At 45.0% G+C, this 17845-nt stretch overlaps 1 protein-coding gene across 4 annotated transcripts in view; it reads left to right on the forward strand.

Annotated features, from left to right (window-relative positions):
• Positions 1–367: 367 nt before the first annotated feature.
• PISD (phosphatidylserine decarboxylase) overlaps positions 368–17845 on the forward strand; it is a 30415-nt gene continuing 12937 nt past the window's right edge. The window contains exons 1-4 of one of the 4 annotated variants that reach the window (XM_077294000.1): positions 453–512; positions 593–651; positions 891–1066; positions 16756–16921. In XM_077294000.1, the coding sequence (XP_077150115.1) occupies positions 16808–16921 (114 nt within the window). In that variant the 5' untranslated portion in view covers positions 453–512; positions 593–651; positions 891–1066; positions 16756–16807. Of the gene's footprint in view, positions 513–592; positions 652–890; positions 1067–15469; positions 15782–16039; positions 16169–16755; positions 16922–17845 lie in introns of those variants that run through there. The other 3 variants (XM_077293992.1, XM_077293982.1, XM_077294008.1) reach the window with 3 other exon arrangements.

Here is a 17845-nt window from a genome sequence, read left to right on the forward strand (position 1 = left end):
TTGGACGCAGCAAAAATGCAACTTGCTGCGTCCTCTGCGCACCGACGCTGGCGCCGCAGCGACGCATGCGGCGCAAAACGCAAGTGCGCCGCATGTCCATGCGCCCCCATGTTAAATATAGGGGCGCATGACGCATGCGGCGCCGCTGCGGCGCCCGACGCTGCGGCGAGGACCGCAAATGTGAACGTAGCCTAACTTTGTCCCTCTTTCCCATCTTCAAAAGTTGGGAGGTATGGTGAAGGGGTTAAATAAGTTGCCCTGAGCCAGCACGTTATGTGGATCGATGAGAACAGCGCCACCTCGCGACATGACCACATGCAAACTTTGGTCTCCGGTAATATGGCGCGTCTGCTCTGCTTTTCTCCTGGCTTTTGAGAACGGAAGTAGCATAAAGCACGTGATTGGCTGCCGGCTCAGTGACGTTACCTGACTTAGCCCCGCCCCTTTAGTGTAGGAAGAAAGATGGCGCTGTGCATATGGAGGGCGTGCGGCTGTCAGCACAGACTCAATAGGTAGTCCTAGAGGAGCGGAGGGCAGGTACAATAACAAAGAGGCCTGTGCTTATTGTGTCTAATGCAATGTCTGCTTCCAGCTTCCTGAAGGCAGGACGCCTTGCTCAGAGCAGTGTGCCCAGGAGGAGCTTCCACTCCAGTGAGTACTGCCAGCACTGTGTGCGCCTCCGTGTCTCCATGGTGTCCTCCTCTCACGTGTCCTCCTCTCACGTGTCCTCCTCTCACGTGTCCTCCTCTCACGTGTCCTCCTCTCACGTGTCCTCCTCTCACGTGTCCTCCTCTCACGTGTCCTCCTCTCACGTGTCCTCCTCTCACGTGTCCTCCTCTCACGTGTCCTCCTCTCACGTGTCCTCCTCTCACGTGTCCTGTATTGTTTAGGTGGGAGAAGACTGCATGCTGCGTCGGCTGCGGTGGGCGCCAGGGTCAGGCCCCTGTACTTGTTGCTGGGGACAGGCGGAGGCTATGCCGGCTACAGGCAGTACGAGGGTTACAAGGACCGCCAGCTGCAGAACCTCGGCCTAGAGGTTCCCCCCAAAGTCGCATACACCTGGGAGGTGAGTACTGTGCCCTCACATGATGGTGGTGGTCTCTGTGGGCAGGGAAATAAGGTGCTGTACACACTGCTGTTTTTTTCTTGTTCTTCACATAAGTTGTACTTAGTTTATGGCTTTTTACCCTATTCCCGTATCCCAGCATTGTCGCTGTGGCCTTCTTTATGGTGTTTTTTTCCCATAGACCTCCATGGTTTTTACTGGTAAAAAAAAAATGCACATGTTAACAATTACTGACTTTGACGTCTTTTGACATTACTAGAAATGGGCTGACCACTGGATATTTGTTACAGACGAACAGTTTAAAAAAAAAAGTTTGGATACCTGAACAGTACCCGAACCCCATTCACTTGCATGAGGGACCCAAACATCCAGTGTTTGCCACGCTGCCATGTGCATGACAGCGTGGGAAACAGTGCTTCTGATCAGCGGTGAAATCATTACCACCGATCAGACAGCCGCGGTTCCCACGCTATCAAATGACAGCGTGAGCCCACAGCTGTGATCGGAGGTATAAAGTTTACCTCTGGGCACTGGTGTCAGCTGATGGGACTACTTCTCCTATCATCCTATGCCTGCTGCCGCTAATAACAGCAGGAGCGGCGGATAAGAGTATTCATCAGCCTGCGCTCTAAATAAATAATTTAAAAAAAAAACAGAGTGGTTTCCCCTGTATTTTTGATAACCAGCCAGGCAAAACTGAGAGCAGGGGGTTGCAAGCCTCAACTGTTAGCAAGGCTGGTTATCAAGTATAGAGGGGTCCCCACTCCAATTTTATTTTTAAATTATTTAAATAGTTAAAAAAAAAAAAGCGTGGTGCCCCCCCCCCCCCCCCCCATTTTTGACAATCAACCAAGCTAAAGCAGACAGCTGGGGCTGGTATTCTCAGGCTGGTAAGGAGCCATGGATACTGGCCCTGCCAGCCTAGAAATACCAGCCCGCAGCTGCCCAGACAAGGTCAATTCTGGCACCTTTCCCACTTGCCCTGTACTGGTGGCAAGTGAGGTTCATATTTGTGGGGTTGATGTCACCTTGTATTGTCTGGTGACATCAAGCCCACAGGTTAGTAATGGAGAGGCGTCTATAAGGCCGGCTTCACATTTGCGGGTGTGTTCGCAGCGTTTCTGAAGCATACATTCACATTCGTCTTGATTTCATATCTTTGACATTGTGGACGCAGGTTCATGCGTTTGCATGCGTTCGCCTGCGTCTGCTTACACATGCGTCTTTTCGCGGTGTGTGGTGAGGCGCGGCTAAGGCACCATGTTGCAATTTTTGAGGTGGAAAATTTCCGTCAAATATGCGCAGGCATGCGGATGAGTGCGTTAAAAATAAATAACGCATTACTGCCTATGGGAACGTATGTGTTTGCATACGCATGCGTTTGCTGCGCTTGCGTACTTCAGACTGCGCATGTCCAGGAACTGATTTAGACACGCCCATTGAGAGACGCCCTCCTGGAAATATCGAACGCATGCGCATAAAAAGTGCAAACGCAGGCAAAAAATGCATGCAAATGCAGCGTTTTTTTGGTGGTCATGCGTAAGCCAATGCAGATAGAAAACGCTGCGTTAACATGCGTTGGCATGCGTTTTTGCATGCGGTTGCGGACAAGACGCTGCGGACTCAACCACAAATGTGAAACTAGCCTAAGACCCCTATCCATTACTTAATCCTATAGTTGTATGGTAAATAAAGACACAGCCAGAATAAAGTATTTTATTTGAAATAAAAGAAAACGCACTTTTACTTTTTTATTAGTTAAAAAATAACAAACACCATTCACTCAACGCCTAATTCCACAGAATCCCTAGTCTCCTGTAATAAAACAAAAATAAAAAACGACAATATCCCTCACTTCTCCGTCGTTCTGTCCCACGCCGTAATCCATGTCTGGGGAATAATGATTTTCAACCTGGACAGTGCCAAGATGCGACCGTCCAGACTGAGAACCACTGGGAGAATGAGCTGCTATGAGTGCAGCATGAGTGATTAGCGGGGATGTCATAGAGGTTATCACAGGTCACTGAGGCTGCGTTCTCAGCCGGGCCCCTGAGATGTGGGGACCTCAGTGAGATCACTGCTGGCACAGTGAGAAAGTCTCATGGTGCAGCGCTGGGTTCAGAGTGCTCACTGCGGTTCATTGTGAGAAATTTCTCACAGTGAACTGCAGTGAACTCTGAGCTCAGCCCTGCACCGTGAGACTTTAAATTTAAAAAAATGAAGTGGGTTCCCTTGTTTTTTGATAACCAGCCAGACAAAACTCACAGCTGGAGGCTGCAAGCCTAGTTATCAAGAATAGAGGGGTCCCCATGCCGTTTTTTAAATTGCTTACCTAAATAATTAAAAAAAAAAAAAGCATGTGTTCCCCCTCCACTTTTGACAATCAGCAAAGCTAAAGCAGACAGCTGGGGGCTGGTACTCTCTGGTTGGTAAGGGGCCATTAATATTGCCCCCCCCAGCATAAAAACAGCAGCCTGCAGCCACCCAGTAAGGGCACCTGTATGGTATGCGCCAATTTTGGCGCTTTGCATGGCTTTTCCCACTCGCCTTGTAGCGGTGGCAAGTGTGGTTCATATTTGTGGGGTTGTCACCTTTGTATTGTCCAGTGACAACAAGCCCACGGCTTAGTGATGGAGAGGCGTCTATAAGACGACTATCCATTACTAATCACATAGCTATATTGTAAATAAAGACACAACAAGAATAAAGTCCTTTAAAGGAGTCTGTTATTCTTTCAATTAATGATTCTAAATTAAACCATATCCATGTCATCACCCATTCCATTGAAGCCATGGTCTCCTGTAATAAAACAAAAATTAAAAACAACCATATCCCTCACCTGTCTGTCGTTCTGTCCCATGCCGTAATCCATGCTGGGGCATAAACCGTTTTCAATCTGGATGCTGCCATGATGTGACTGTCCAGACTGAGAACCACTGGGAGAATGAGCTGCTGCAAGTGCAGCATGAGTGATTAGCGGGGATGTCAACGAGGTTATCACAGGTCACTGAGGCTGTGTTCCCAGCCGGCCTCTTAACTGCTGTGACCTCTGTGAGATCCCCGCTAGCACTGTGAAAAAGTCTCACGGTGCAGCGCTGAGCTCAGAGTTCACTGTGAGACATTTTTCTACCGGCGTACTGTGGTGAGGCTTTTTCTCACTGTACTAGTGGAGAACTCGCAGCAGCTCATTCATCAGTGTTTCTCAGCCTAGATGCTCGTATCTTGGCACTGTTCAGGTTGAATAGATGCACCTTTTCTGATTGGCTACGAGCTGCTATTTTTAGGCTGGGGGGCCAATATCCATGGCCCCTTACCAGCTTGAGAGTACCAGCCCTCAGCTGTTTGCTTTAGCAAGGCTGGTTGTCAAAAATGGGGCAACCCCCACGCCCTTTTTTAAAAAATTATTTAAAAAATCAGAATGGGGACCCCTCTATTCTTGATAATCAGCCTTGCTAAAGCTGATGGTTGAATTCTCCAGCTCTGAGTTTTGCCTGGCTAGTTATCAGAAATACAGAGGGACCCACGCTGGGATTTTTTAAAATTAAATTATTTCGAGCGCAGGCGGCGGCTGATGAATACTCCCATCAGCCACCGCCTGCTCTCAGTGTAAGCTGATGGGACCCACAGTAACTTTATACCTCCTATCGCAGGTGCCGGAGGTAACTTTACGCCTCCTATCATAGCTGCGGGCAGGCTCGGACTGGCCCACCGGAGAACCGGAGGATTCTCCGGTGGGCCCAGGCACTGACACCTGCTGGCATACTGGCCAGCAGCTGCCTAGGGCCCCCACTGCTCCAGGGGCCCCCAGCCAGCGGCTCTGGGGCCCCTGAGTCAAGGGGGCCCACCCTGTGCCAGTAGCAGCAGCTGGAGACAGGATCCTGTCCCCACTGCTAAAGCAAAATGAATATTCACACTTCCCCACGCCCCTATGGGTTTGGAGAGGCATGAATACCATTTCTCTTTAATAGCGGGCAGCGTTAGCTGCAGGCTGCAGCTAACACTGCCCGCATGTAAAGCCCCACCACCACACGCGCACACACAGCACCGCACACATACACACACATGCAGGCACACAGGCTCACACAGAGCAGCTCACCTCCCGGCGTCCTACTTCCTGTCTGAGACAGCCCAGCTGGATGACATCATCATCCAGCGTGCTGTCTCAGAAAGCTTTCAGCGAGGAAGAGGCTGCTGCGGGGAGGTGTGCGTGTGTGCGTGTGTGCGTGTGTGTGTGTGTGTGTGTGTGGTGTGAAGGACAATGATATTGGGGGGAGACAATGATGGAGGTGATGGGCAATGATGGTGCGTGGGGGGAGACAATGATGGAGGTGATGGGCAATGATGGTGGTGGGGGGAGACAATGATGGAGGTGATGGGCAATGATGGTAGAGAGGCAATAATGGTGGGGGGAGACAATGATGGAGGTGATGGGCAATCATGGTGGTGGGGAGAGACAATGATGGAGGAGATGGGCAATGATGGTGGTGGGGGAGACAATGATGGAAGTGATGGGCAATGATGGTGGTGGGGGAGGCAATGATGGAGGTGATGGAGGTGATGGGCAATGATGGTGGTGGGGGGAGGCAATGATGGAGGTGATGGGCAATGGTGGTCGTGGGAGGCAATGATGGAGGTGATGAAATGGGCAATGATGGTGGGGGGGCAATGATGGAGGTGATGATGGAGGTGATGAAATGGACAATGATGGTGGGGGAGGAGGCAATGATGCAGGTGGTGGAATGGGCAGTGATGGAGGGGGAGAAGGCAATGATGGAAGGTGGTGGTGAGGACAATGATGGGGGTGGAGAGGGGCTGCATTATACTTTGAGGGGGCTTTATTATATTCTGTGGGGGGACTGCATTATTCTCATGGTACTACATTATATTATGGGGCTACATCATACTATATGGGGGGGCTGCATTATATTCTGTGGTGGGGCTGCATTCTCTCGGGACTGCATTATATTCTGTGGTGGGCTGCATTATACTATATGAGGGGGGGTTGCATTATATTCTACGGTGGGGATTGCGTTATACCTGAGGGGGTTGCATTATATTTTGTGGGGTGCTGCATTATATTCTATGAGAGGGGACTGCATTATATTTTAACCCTTGGTACATAATTAAGACGTGAACTACCTTATATTATACCCTGATATTAGTGCTTTTTACCCCACAATTGGTGGTCTTGTATCTATTTCTATGTAGCTACATAGTGGGCCTCAAGAATTATTTTCTCTGGTGGGCCCAAGGTGCTTCGGTCCAACGCTCACTGTGGGCTTACGCTGTCATTTGACAGCGTGGGAACTACGGTTGTCTAACCGGCGGTAATGATTTTGCACATGACAGCGCGACAAACATCCAGTGTTCGGGGGGCCGAACCCAAACAGTAACACCGACTTCCTGATGAAGTCCGTGTTCGGTATGGACGCCAAACGTTACTGTTCGGTTTCACTCATCTCTAGACATTACCACTCATTCGATTTGTAAGAGAAATCTATAAATTACATGTCCTGTAATGTTAAAAGCGCATCTGACTAAAAACGGTACCAAAATAAAAACCTAACGAGAATGTAACACAACACACTAGAGAAAAAGGGTAGGTTCACACTAGGTTTTTTTCTGCAGCAAAACCTGATCTCTTGGCAGGAAAGAAGCTGTTGAAAAAAATGTTTTCCTTGGATTTTCTTGCTTTTTTTATGCTTTTTTTGTGGTGGTTTTGGCATGCTAGATTTCTCTTTAGCATGCTATTCCATAGAATCAGGCAAAAAAAACACGCAACAAAACCTGATACCTGCGTTTTTGGTGCATTTTTTTTTTGATCACTCATTCAAGTCAAAGTATGAAAAACGCTGAAAGGAGTGACCTGCTGTGTTGTCCTAAAAAAACATGCAAAGCACAAAATACTGATGAAAAAAAAAAACTGTGTGTGCATGAGATTTCTGGTACTGTAAAACTCAGCTGAAAAGCTGCAAAAGTGCCTAGTGTGATCTTAGCCTTGGGGTCTAAAAACGGCCTGTGAAGGGTTGCTTCAAACATTTAAGGGCCTAGCCTTATCATAGGCCATTACTGTCATATTGCAAGACTCGTTAAAGGGTTGATTGTGACTTGTAGGATTGCTACTTCCAACAGGTGGCGCTATAGAGTTCAAGTCCTCTTTTTCTCTGAAGGGGCAATTTGCATATTAAATTCTGCAGGGGTGTAACAGCATATGTTGCATCCCCTTCATTTGTATACTGTAACAGGTCGGTTGCACTTCCTATATTTAAATAATGTAAATCTTTATTGGGTAAAACGTACAAAAACATACACAAGACAAAGCATTCTAACTGTGCCAGAACCAGTTTCCTAGGCCAAAATTTGGCACTGAAATAAAACCTATATGACCGTCATGATAACTAATAAATAGGGATGAGCGAATGTGCTCTGATAAGGTGTTATCAGAGCGTGCTCAGGTGCTAAGAGTGACTTCAGGATGCTCGAATAATATGTTTGAGTCCCTGCGGCTGCATGTCTTGCATCTACATGCAGGGAATGCCTGTTTGTTAGGCAATCCCTGCATGTGTTGCAGCTGTCAAACAGTCGTGAGACATGCAGCCATATAAATGTGGTGGATATCTGAGATGGGTATAAATGGACACCACTTCTAAAGTGATGTGAAAATAAAGCTTAAACAACAACCACAAGATGGATTTCATCAACCAAGGTATCATTTTAATCAGTATAACAGCGCCGACCTGATAGTGTCTGTAGGTTACTCAGCTTTGGTTTTGATAAGAGTGGTCCTACACCAGCAGATGACACGGCTCCCCAAACCATCACTGATTGTGGAAACTTCACACTAGACCTCAAGCAGCTTGGATTGTGCCTCTCCTCTCTTCCTCCAGACTCTGGGACCTTGATTTCCAAATGAAATGCAAAATTTACTTTCATCTGTAAACACCTTGGACCACTGAGCAACAGTCTAGTTCTTTTTCTCCGTGGCTCAGGTAAGACGCTTCTGGCGTTGTCTATTGGTCATGAGCGGCTTGACACAGTGATAGAGATGGAAATTTCATTCTGTAGCAGAACTTGGCACCTGTCCATACTGCCAAAATTACCAATACTTGGTTTAAAAACAACAGTATCACTGTGCTTGGTTGGCCAGCAAACTCGCCTGACCTTAACCCCTTAGAGAATCGATGGGGTATTGTCAAGAGGAAGATGAGAAACCAGACCCAACAATGCAGATGAGCTGAAGGCTGCTATCAAAACAACCTGGGCTTCCATAACACCTCAGCAGTGCCACAGGCTGATCGCCTCCATGCCACGCAGCATTGATGCAGTAATTGATGCAAAAGTAGCCCTGACCAAGTATTGAGTGCATTTACTGTACATACATTTCAGTAGGCCAACATTTTGGATTTTAAAATTATTTTTCAAGCTGTTGTTACAAAGTATTCTAATTTACTGAGATAATAAATTTTGTGTTTTCATTGACTGTAAGCCATAATCATCAACATTAACAGAAATAAACACTTGTAATACAGGGTGGGCCATGTATGTGGATACACCTAAATAAAATGGGAATGGTTGGTGATATCAACTTCCTGTTTGTGGCACATTAGTATATGGGAGGGGAAAACTTTTCAAGATGGGTGGTGACCATGGCGGCCATTTTGAAGTCGGCCATTTTGGATCCAATTTTATTTTTTCCAATGGGAAAAGGGTCATGTGACACTTCAAACTTACTGAGAATTTCACAAGAAAAACAATGGTGTGTTTGGGTTTTAACGTAACTTTATTCTTTCATGAGTTATTTACAAGTTTCTCTTTATTTACAGCCATTGATATGTCGCAGAGGGTAACACGTGAGGACCGGATATAAATTGTGTTAATGTCTGGTGAACGCAGTACCCGGGTCATTGCAGCAGATTTCAATGCAAGACCCTCTACGCAAGAACACTGTCACCATTCTCATGTTATTTAGGTGTATCCATATAAATGGCCCACTCAAAAAAGTTTGCCTCATCACTGAACATAATGTTCTGTCTAAACTGAGGGTCCTGTTCCAATTTTTGTTTTGCCCATCCTGCAAATTCAGCGCGCCGATCTGGCATCAATCAAACACCCCTTCGGTAGATATTAGCTACTCACAAATGGTACACTTACAAAATCCAGCTGCAGCAGCATCTCAACGAGGATGACCCAGATTGGCGCGAACACTCAGTTTACACAGAACATTATGTTCAGTGATGAGGCAAACTTTTTTGGGTGGGCCATTTATATGGATACACTTAAATAAACATGGGAATGGTGACAGTTTTCTTGCATAGGGTGTCTTACATTGAAATCTGCTGTAATGACCCCGGTACTGCGTTCACCAGACATCAACACAATTTCTAGCCTCTCCTCACGTGTTAACCTCTGTGACATGTCAATGGCTGTAAACAAAGAGAAACAAGTAAATATCTCTTGAAAGAATAAAGTTATGTTAAAACCAAGCACATCGTTGTTTTTCTTGTGAAATTCTCAATAAGTTTGATGTGATCACATGACCCTCTTCCCATTAGAAAAAATAAAGTTGGATCCAAAATGACTGACTTCAAAATGGTCACCACCCATCTTCAAAAGTTTTTCCCCTCCCATATACTAATGTGCCACAAACAGGAAGTTGATATCACCAACCATTCCCATTTTATTTAGGTGTATCCATCTACATGGCCCACCCTGTAGATCACTCTGTAATGACTCTATATAATGAGTTTCACTTTTTGCATTGAAGAACTGAAATAAGTTAACTTTTTGATGATTTTCTAATTTAGTGAGAAGCACCTGTATAATAAACTTTTAAAGCCATTAAATTACTGGGTAAAATGCAAAAGATTCAAGATGGAGTCTACAAAAACAACAATCCTTCTAATAAACAAGAATGCGGTTATGTGCACATTAGACCTAAAATTTGCATATTATCATGTACCAATACACTCATGCGGTAAGAAATTCCTGAGGTTTGCAGCAGAATTTCAAAACCGAAACTGACACGATTTCAGTGACTTCCATTTGGTCTCACCTCAGCCTGCCAGGTCTTTACTAAATTAGGCTACGATCTCTCCAATTTGTCTTAGGAGGATGGGCATAGTTATAGTCCCCTACCTGGACGACTTCTTTCTGGTGGCCAACTCCGTAGAACTTCGAGTCCCTGCTAATATTATGATTTCGACACAAAAAAAAAGCTAGGATGGATCCTGAATCTAGAGAAGTCGGACTTGGTGCCAGGAACCAGGAAAATATTCCTGGGGGTTCTGTTAGGTCTCCCGGTTGAGAACTTCATTTTTACCAGAAGGAAAACTGAGAACCGTAAGGAACAGAATTCAGTTGTTTTTATGAAGCTCGCTTTTCGGTCAGGATGGCAATGAAGTTCCAAGGCATTTCAACATCTTGCATCCCCTGTGTCCGATGGAGCCAATTTCATTCGCGGAATCTTCAGAGGGCTATTCTATCCTCCTGGAACAGGCGGCAAATAACTCTTGACAGGGAAATGTACTTATCCCTAGCGGTAAGAAAATCTCTGGTCTGGTGCACCATCCCCAAAAACCTCCGGTTGGGTATTCCATGGATTTTTTCTCCCTGCGTGAAAGTTACCATGGATGCAAGCAGGGAGGAATGGGTAGCCCATCTGGAGGGGAAAATATTCCAGGGGGTTTGGCCTCAAGAGATCCAGTCCAAGTCTTCAAATTACAGGGAGCTTTGCGTGGTATGGGAAAGCCCTAAGACTGAACCGACCATTGCTGGAAAACGGACACATAAAGATCAGGTGGGACAACATGACAGCTGTATCTTTTCTATGCCACCATGGAGGCCCAAGACATTGTACTCTTCAGGAGTTGGTCTTGAGAATCTTTGCTTGGGCAGAAAGAACAGTTTTAATAATCTCCACAGTTAATCTGAAAGGTTTTACTCGATTGACCCAATGGACAACCCCGAAGGGATCGATGCCTTAAACCAGGTTTGGAGCAAGACTCTATCTTACACCTTTCCTCCAGTGGCCTTAATCCCAAGGGTTCTCGGGAAGTTCAGGCAAACGTGCTCCTGATAGTTCCCTTTTGGCCAAAAAGAAGTTGGTTCCCTCTGTTAAAAATCATGGCCGTAGAGGAATCGGTCTTGCTTCTGCTGAGAGAAGATATGATTCATCAGTGTCCAGTTCTTCACCACGACCTGGAGACACATCAACTGTCGGCATGGAACCTGAAAGGAACATCCTAACGTGTTAACCACAATCCAGAAAAGCAGAAAGCCGGTCACTTTGGCAATTTATAAAATTTTTTGGGAAAAGATTCTGTTTGGAGTGTGGCAGTTCCTACATAGACACTTCCCAACTGTGGATATCCATAAAATACTAGATTTCCTGCAGGCCGGGTTTAATAAGGCTCAAGGCCAAAGCATACAAAGTCCAAATATCAGCTTTGAGTGTTTGTTTTCTTTGACCATCTCCTAGCCTCCCACTTGTTGGTGGCCAGATTTACTAGAGCAATACAGTATAAGAAGATCAATGCCCCTGTGGGACTTAAACTTAGGGGAGTTTACATAGGGCATTAAAGGGGACTATGTGCCAGCAGAGGACATAAGCATTTCAAAACAAACTTTTAAAACAGCATTTTTAATAGCCATCACCTCCATCAAATGAGTGGAGGATGTCATTTTCCCACCATCTTCCCCTCTTCACTTCTTTTCCCCATATCCCCCTTTTACACTCTTATGAAGTCTCTCAATATGTTCAAAGGATATGAGAGTAGTATACTGATTAAATAACGCTTACTTGTTAACCTGTTAAAATGTTAATAAAAATATTGGAAAGCAAAGCGAAAAAAAAGAGTGGGGAGATAAGGTCCTAGATCCATATGTTTAGATCCTGGAGGACTGAATAATTCTTACATTCGATCCAGCTTTTTTGCCAAAAGTAGTCTTTACCCTGAAAGTAAATCGGGTAGTAGCCTTACCCTCCTTTTGTCAACACCCTAGGAACCCAAAAAAAAGCACCTATTCCATTTCTTGTAAGGCAAGAGTGGAGCGTTGCTGCAGGCTGGGATAAGGGGGTGTTCGGATGTGCGCCACTGCGGGTGTTCGGTGCTGCGGGGAGCTCCGCCGACATTTTGTGAAAGCCCAGAGCCCCCACACTTAGAGGGTGTACTATGCGGTAGACTCCAGGAAAATGGCTGCCGGAGGTGGCTTATGCGCATATGGACATCTCGGCACAAGATCTCGAGAGATGAGATCTCAGCGCTGAAAATTTTTCATTTTTTCAGTGAAATTTTAAACTTTTTTTTTTTTTTTTTAAAATTTTGGGGACCTATTCAGTTTTGAAGTTACTTTGGGGATCCTATATTTTGGAAAACCCCCAAAAGTGATACTATTTTAAAATCTGCACCCCACATCATATTCAAAATTTGGTTTCGGGTATTTCATTAACCCTTCAGGTGCTTTTCAGGAATTTATGCAAAGTGACATGACAGGAATGAAAGGTTTATTTTTACCTCCTAAATTTTGATGACTCCTGAACAGGCCGCTATAGCTGGCAGACTCTAAAGGTACCTTCACACGAAACGACTTTACAACGAGAACGACAATGATCCGTGACGTTGCAGCGTCCTGGATAGCGATATTGTTGTGTTTGACACGCAGCAGCGATCTGGATCCTGCTGTGATATCGCTGGTCGTTGATTAAAGTTCAGAACTTTCTTTGGTCGTCAGATCGGCGTGTATCGTCATGTTTGACAGCAAAAGCAACGATGCCAGCAATGTTAAACATGGAGCTAACGACCTGTGAGAACGATAAGTGCGTCACCGCTACGTCACAGGATCGCTCCTGCGTCATTCTGGAGCTGCTGTGTTTGACATCTCTACAGCGATGTAAACAGCGACGCTGCAGCGATCGGATCGTTGTCGTTCTCGTTGTAAAGTCGTTTTGTGTGAAGGTACCTTAAGGCTGCTATTTGGCCATGAACTGCCATGGTAAACGTTAGGACCACATGATCAAGATCTCAAGGTGACAGTGGGGTTAAAGGTGGCGTCCCCACACTGCTAACCATCTAGATGCTGTAGTCACTATTGACAGCAGCAAAAAAGGGGTTAAACAACCATAATCTGTGCCAACATTGATCTTGGCTGATGCAACAAGTTGTCAGCTATAGTGTACAGCCGACAGCTGCTGGATTGTCACCAGTTGGAGGGATTCTAGTCTCTCATCGCAGGTCAGTAGAAAGACGTATTGGTGGTCACTAGTGATGAGTGAATATACTCGTTACTCGAGATTTCTTGAGCACGCTTGGGGGTCCTCTGAGTATTTTTTAGTGCTCGGAGATTGTTTTTCTTGCCGCAGCTGAATGATTTACATCTGTTAGCCAGCATAAGTACATGTGGGGGTTGCCTGGTTGCTAGGGAATCCCCACATGTACTTATGCTGGCTATCAGATGTAAATCATTCAGCTGCGGCAAAAAAATGAAATCTCCGAGCACTAAAAATTACTCGGAGGACACCCGAGCATGCTCGAGAAATCTTGAGTAACGAGTATATTCACTCATCACTAGTGGTCACTAAGGAGTTTACCCCCCCCCCCCCAAAAAAAAAAAAAACAAAAAAAAAACAAAAACAAAAAAAACAAACAGATTTTTCACACAAAACAATGCATAGATCAACAGTCTTTTTAAGTGCAGAGTGGGCCTGAGTTATGAAATCAAATTCGTTTTGTTTGAACTATTTATTGCAGAATATGTTCTGCACAAAAATTTTGCATGAAAAAACGTATCGGAAAATCCAGAGTGAATTTCCACATACCCTTACGGGGGAACCTGTTGCCTGAAAAACAAACAAACCTAATTTCTTTCTTTAGCTCTTGTTCCAATACAGTAAGCCTGCCAGACATGGTTTATACCCTATTGACCATCACATTACCAATATATCTACAGGTAAATGACAGAGACTTGCATTGTGTACAGTAGATTTAGGATTTCATGATCTTTGGCCAAACCTACAGTGACGTGTCACTCTGCAGGCGTGTGCGCCCGGGCATTCGCTGGTAATGTGCCTAGATCTGAAGCAGTGGAAGTCTAAGATGTTGGGAGTTTATTGTGCATATTGTAACATTAGTGATTGCTGTTCACGCCAATTCTTTAATGTGATTTTGAGATCAGTCGTTCAGAGCATGATGTGGTAGTAGATATCAGGTTATTCATAAGGCTCTAGATGTCTGAACCAAATCACCATTACGATGATTTGATATTCACAGCCTATCAACTTTTGCAGCAGATTTTCACCTTGCTATTGAGGCTGCAAAGTGCATCTTTTCTTTTTGGTTATGCAAAAGCCATCAGTTTGGTGATGTCCTAGGTAGTGGGTCTAAGAGTCTCTTTTTGATTATACATATTAAGGCCCCCATACGTATTACATAAGTCAGACAAACATTAGCCATCAACACTGGGGCTTTCTGCTGCCTGATGATTCTTCTCTCACCATGGCCAACATAGAGGTCGTTTCTGTGTATGGGGCAGTGGGGAGAGATGGCAGTCAGCCACCTGTAGTTTGCATTCACATGACGTTGTTTTTCATCAGTGTACCTTTTGCAAGTATATTGGCTTAAATGACATGCATTTTCAAGGTATGCTTGTAGATGTCATTTATGGTATTTATGAAAGGCATGGAGGAAAAATTTTCAGATGCCTTGGCGATTTGAAGAAATCAAATAAATGCATTAATGAAATCTAATATAGTAGGTGTAGAATTTCTTTGTATGAACTATAGTTTTCAAGGGAATCTGTCAATAGGATCAACCCACCCAATCCGTCTATTTGAGCATGTTGGTCATAGAAAGATGACTTAAGAGAAATCCATAGTTTCTTAACATGTAAGTGAGCTGATAAGATCTATTGGTCGGACACTGATCTGCCTCGGGAGCGCATTGTAAATAAAAGGACGCATTGCCAGTGTGAGACATGTAGACATTGACAGTCTTTCCTGATCTACGTGTTACGCATTGCTAATGCCCCCTTTTATTTAAAATAAGCTCTGGAGGAGGATTCACAGATTTTATTCTACTTTCTAAAATCCTACTTGCAGATTCCCTTTAACAACCAGCCTGTCCTACAGAAAATAGTTTGCGGTGGAACAAAAACCTAGGATGCCTATTTCCAGTGTTACACAGGTGAATATTTAAGGGAAAATTTAGAGACATTTATTTGTAAAGTGATTCATAGTCAGGAATCCTTCTACCATAAAATAAGAGTTGACCAAGTTCTTTTTATTAGCTTGCCCTTTGACCTATACTTGTTCGCTGTGTGACGTGTGCAGCACTCGTACTGTAGAGCCAACACTGTAAAGGGGAGAGCGGAACTCCCATCTAAGGAGGAGCGAAAGGTAGAAACTGCTTATTGCAGAGTATTAATCTCTGTCGTCACGTCCTGCTCCAGAGTAGGAGGATGAAAGACCGGCGGCCTGAGCCCTGATGATGTGCCTGTCACAGAGGGGCCAGCGTGCTCCGATCTTGCACCCAAGGAGATGGTGAGATGCCGGAAACCTGTAGTAAATCCTCTACCCTCTAGATGTAACCTGCGCAAAGTGAAACTTCATGTTCGCAGGACGCGAGCAGCCAGTGCCACTAACCCTACTAGGGAAGAACAAGCTGACACATCAGAACCAGCAAAATTGGACAATAGCTCCTCATCCAGACGGGCACGCTTCAGGTACCCTCAATTTGTGGGTCAGTTGAAATGGGGAAGGGCAGGGCGAGGAATGGCTAAGCTTTTGTTTGGCCTAATTAGGCAAAAGCTCCTTATGTATTCAGTGGAGTGAGGGGGAGGGAGAGAATGATGCTACTGTGTGGCCAGTCGGCCAGAAAAGCAGCTGGCTCAGCATTGTGCACTGTGGATGAGGGACCGGGACTGAGGAATGTGTCTCTGGAAAGGATGGATGGGGAAAGAGGCAGCAAGGCAGGGATTGGTCCATGGTTGTCTGCAGTGAAAGGGGGGAGTGAGAGGCGGCCCTGGTTACTGGGTACCTCATCTTCGAGTTGCCGGCAATGTATAAGATCTTGAGCTGAGCCTCCATACGCTCTGGTGACTCTTGAGAAGGTTTGTTACTTTTTTCTTATTATTGAACCTCTACGAAGAACTCCAAAACCAGGACTTACTGTCCTTCGTTTTTCGCTTGCAAATATTAAGGTTGTTTATCAGAGGGTTGTGATTTGTAGACTTCTTGCCTTTTCAGCTTCTCTGTGTCTGGTATGGTTATTGGTATTCTCTGGAAAGAGCAGAGGAAATGTGCTTGGCATGGGGATAATAACCAGCCATGAATAATTGAATGAGTCGTCTGTATCAAGAGAACAATGCTTAGAAACATTAAAGTGGTAATAGGCCCACAGCACATGCAAGGGTTAAACTCCAATTGCTCATACAATTTTGCATTTACTATTAAGTAGCTGGATAATTATTCTCCCTGTTGCTTGTTTGGTTGGTTCCTTTTATGATTAGGCCTGATCTGTAGATGCTGCAGTTCTCAGTGCTGGTTATGCATGGAATCTGTTAACCTGATCTATATATCGGGCATTGTGAAATCTGCTGATGGCTAAGACTGTCGGGTTCATACTAGGTAGAAGCCACAACCTTAGCCGTCCCTGGACCCTTGCACCATCTTCTGACACTTGTATCTGATCTCACAGGTTGCAGTTCCCTCAGCTGGCGCTCAGACGGAGGTTGGGGCAGCTGACCTGCATGTCTAGGTCAGCACTGAAATTACGTTCCTGGCCTCTCACAATCCTTTATTACCTCTTACCGTTTGCTGCACTTAGGCCCTTGGCAAGAGTGGGATGGCGACCTACCAGCAGGGTAAGTGTCCTGCCCATTGCCATTTCCACACTTTTTTTTTTTTGTCCATCATAAGTTATGTAGTTTTAAATCTAGCCTAATCGTTCTATAGTATAAAGTCATATTACAGTAACCTTTGCGTCTGTGTGGAAGTAAAACTGGGATTTCTGATCGTAATAAAGCACCTTTATGACTACAGTGATGACTTACGGTAATTCTCAACATAAACGGGAAAATTGCATGATGTGACTAAGCAGTATTCATATTGGACATATTTTAGCTGCCATTTATTTGGTTTCTCAGTGGTTTGTCCCTGGCTCAAGGACTGAGTTCACTAATATAACTGGATTTAGTGTAGGAGATGGGCAGCGCTGAGAACAGCAGATTGGGGCTGAATTTCCAGTGTTCTTTGTCTATTCATCGGGAGTAAATGCCAGCTCCATGCCTGTCGGTATCGGGCTGCACATTTGGTTGATGTTCTGCAGTTTTTGAGACAGAAAAAAGTTATGGCAGGTGAATACTGTGAGCTATACACATATATTATTTATTTTTTATTTTTTTTAGAATTTTGCTTTTCGAAGGTTGTAGGGGTTTTATGAAAAAAAAAAACAACTTGATTCACACAGATCCTGAGTGGAAACAATGGGGTTAATCTTAACTACAATAATCTGTGGCACATTATCTTGGTTAATTGTTACCTTGGGATGTTCTCGAGGAGGGTGAGGCTTCGGCTGGGATTATTTGGTTCTCTGCTTGGCTCTTCTCATGCACAGTTATAAGCTGAAGTGTCATGAGATGTGACATGAGAACTAATGACAGTTCGTTCTTGCCTGCTGCAAAAACAACAAACAAATGGACACGTGGAAGGGGGTGGTAATGGCCAAGGACTCCACAGTTCCCATGTTATGAGCATTAACTGCGTATGGAAGGATTACAGGCCTAAAG

The sequence above is a fragment of the Ranitomeya variabilis genome, chromosome 1 (genome assembly GCF_051348905.1).
Source record: "Ranitomeya variabilis isolate aRanVar5 chromosome 1, aRanVar5.hap1, whole genome shotgun sequence".
Taxonomy (NCBI): domain Eukaryota; kingdom Metazoa; phylum Chordata; class Amphibia; order Anura; family Dendrobatidae; genus Ranitomeya; species Ranitomeya variabilis.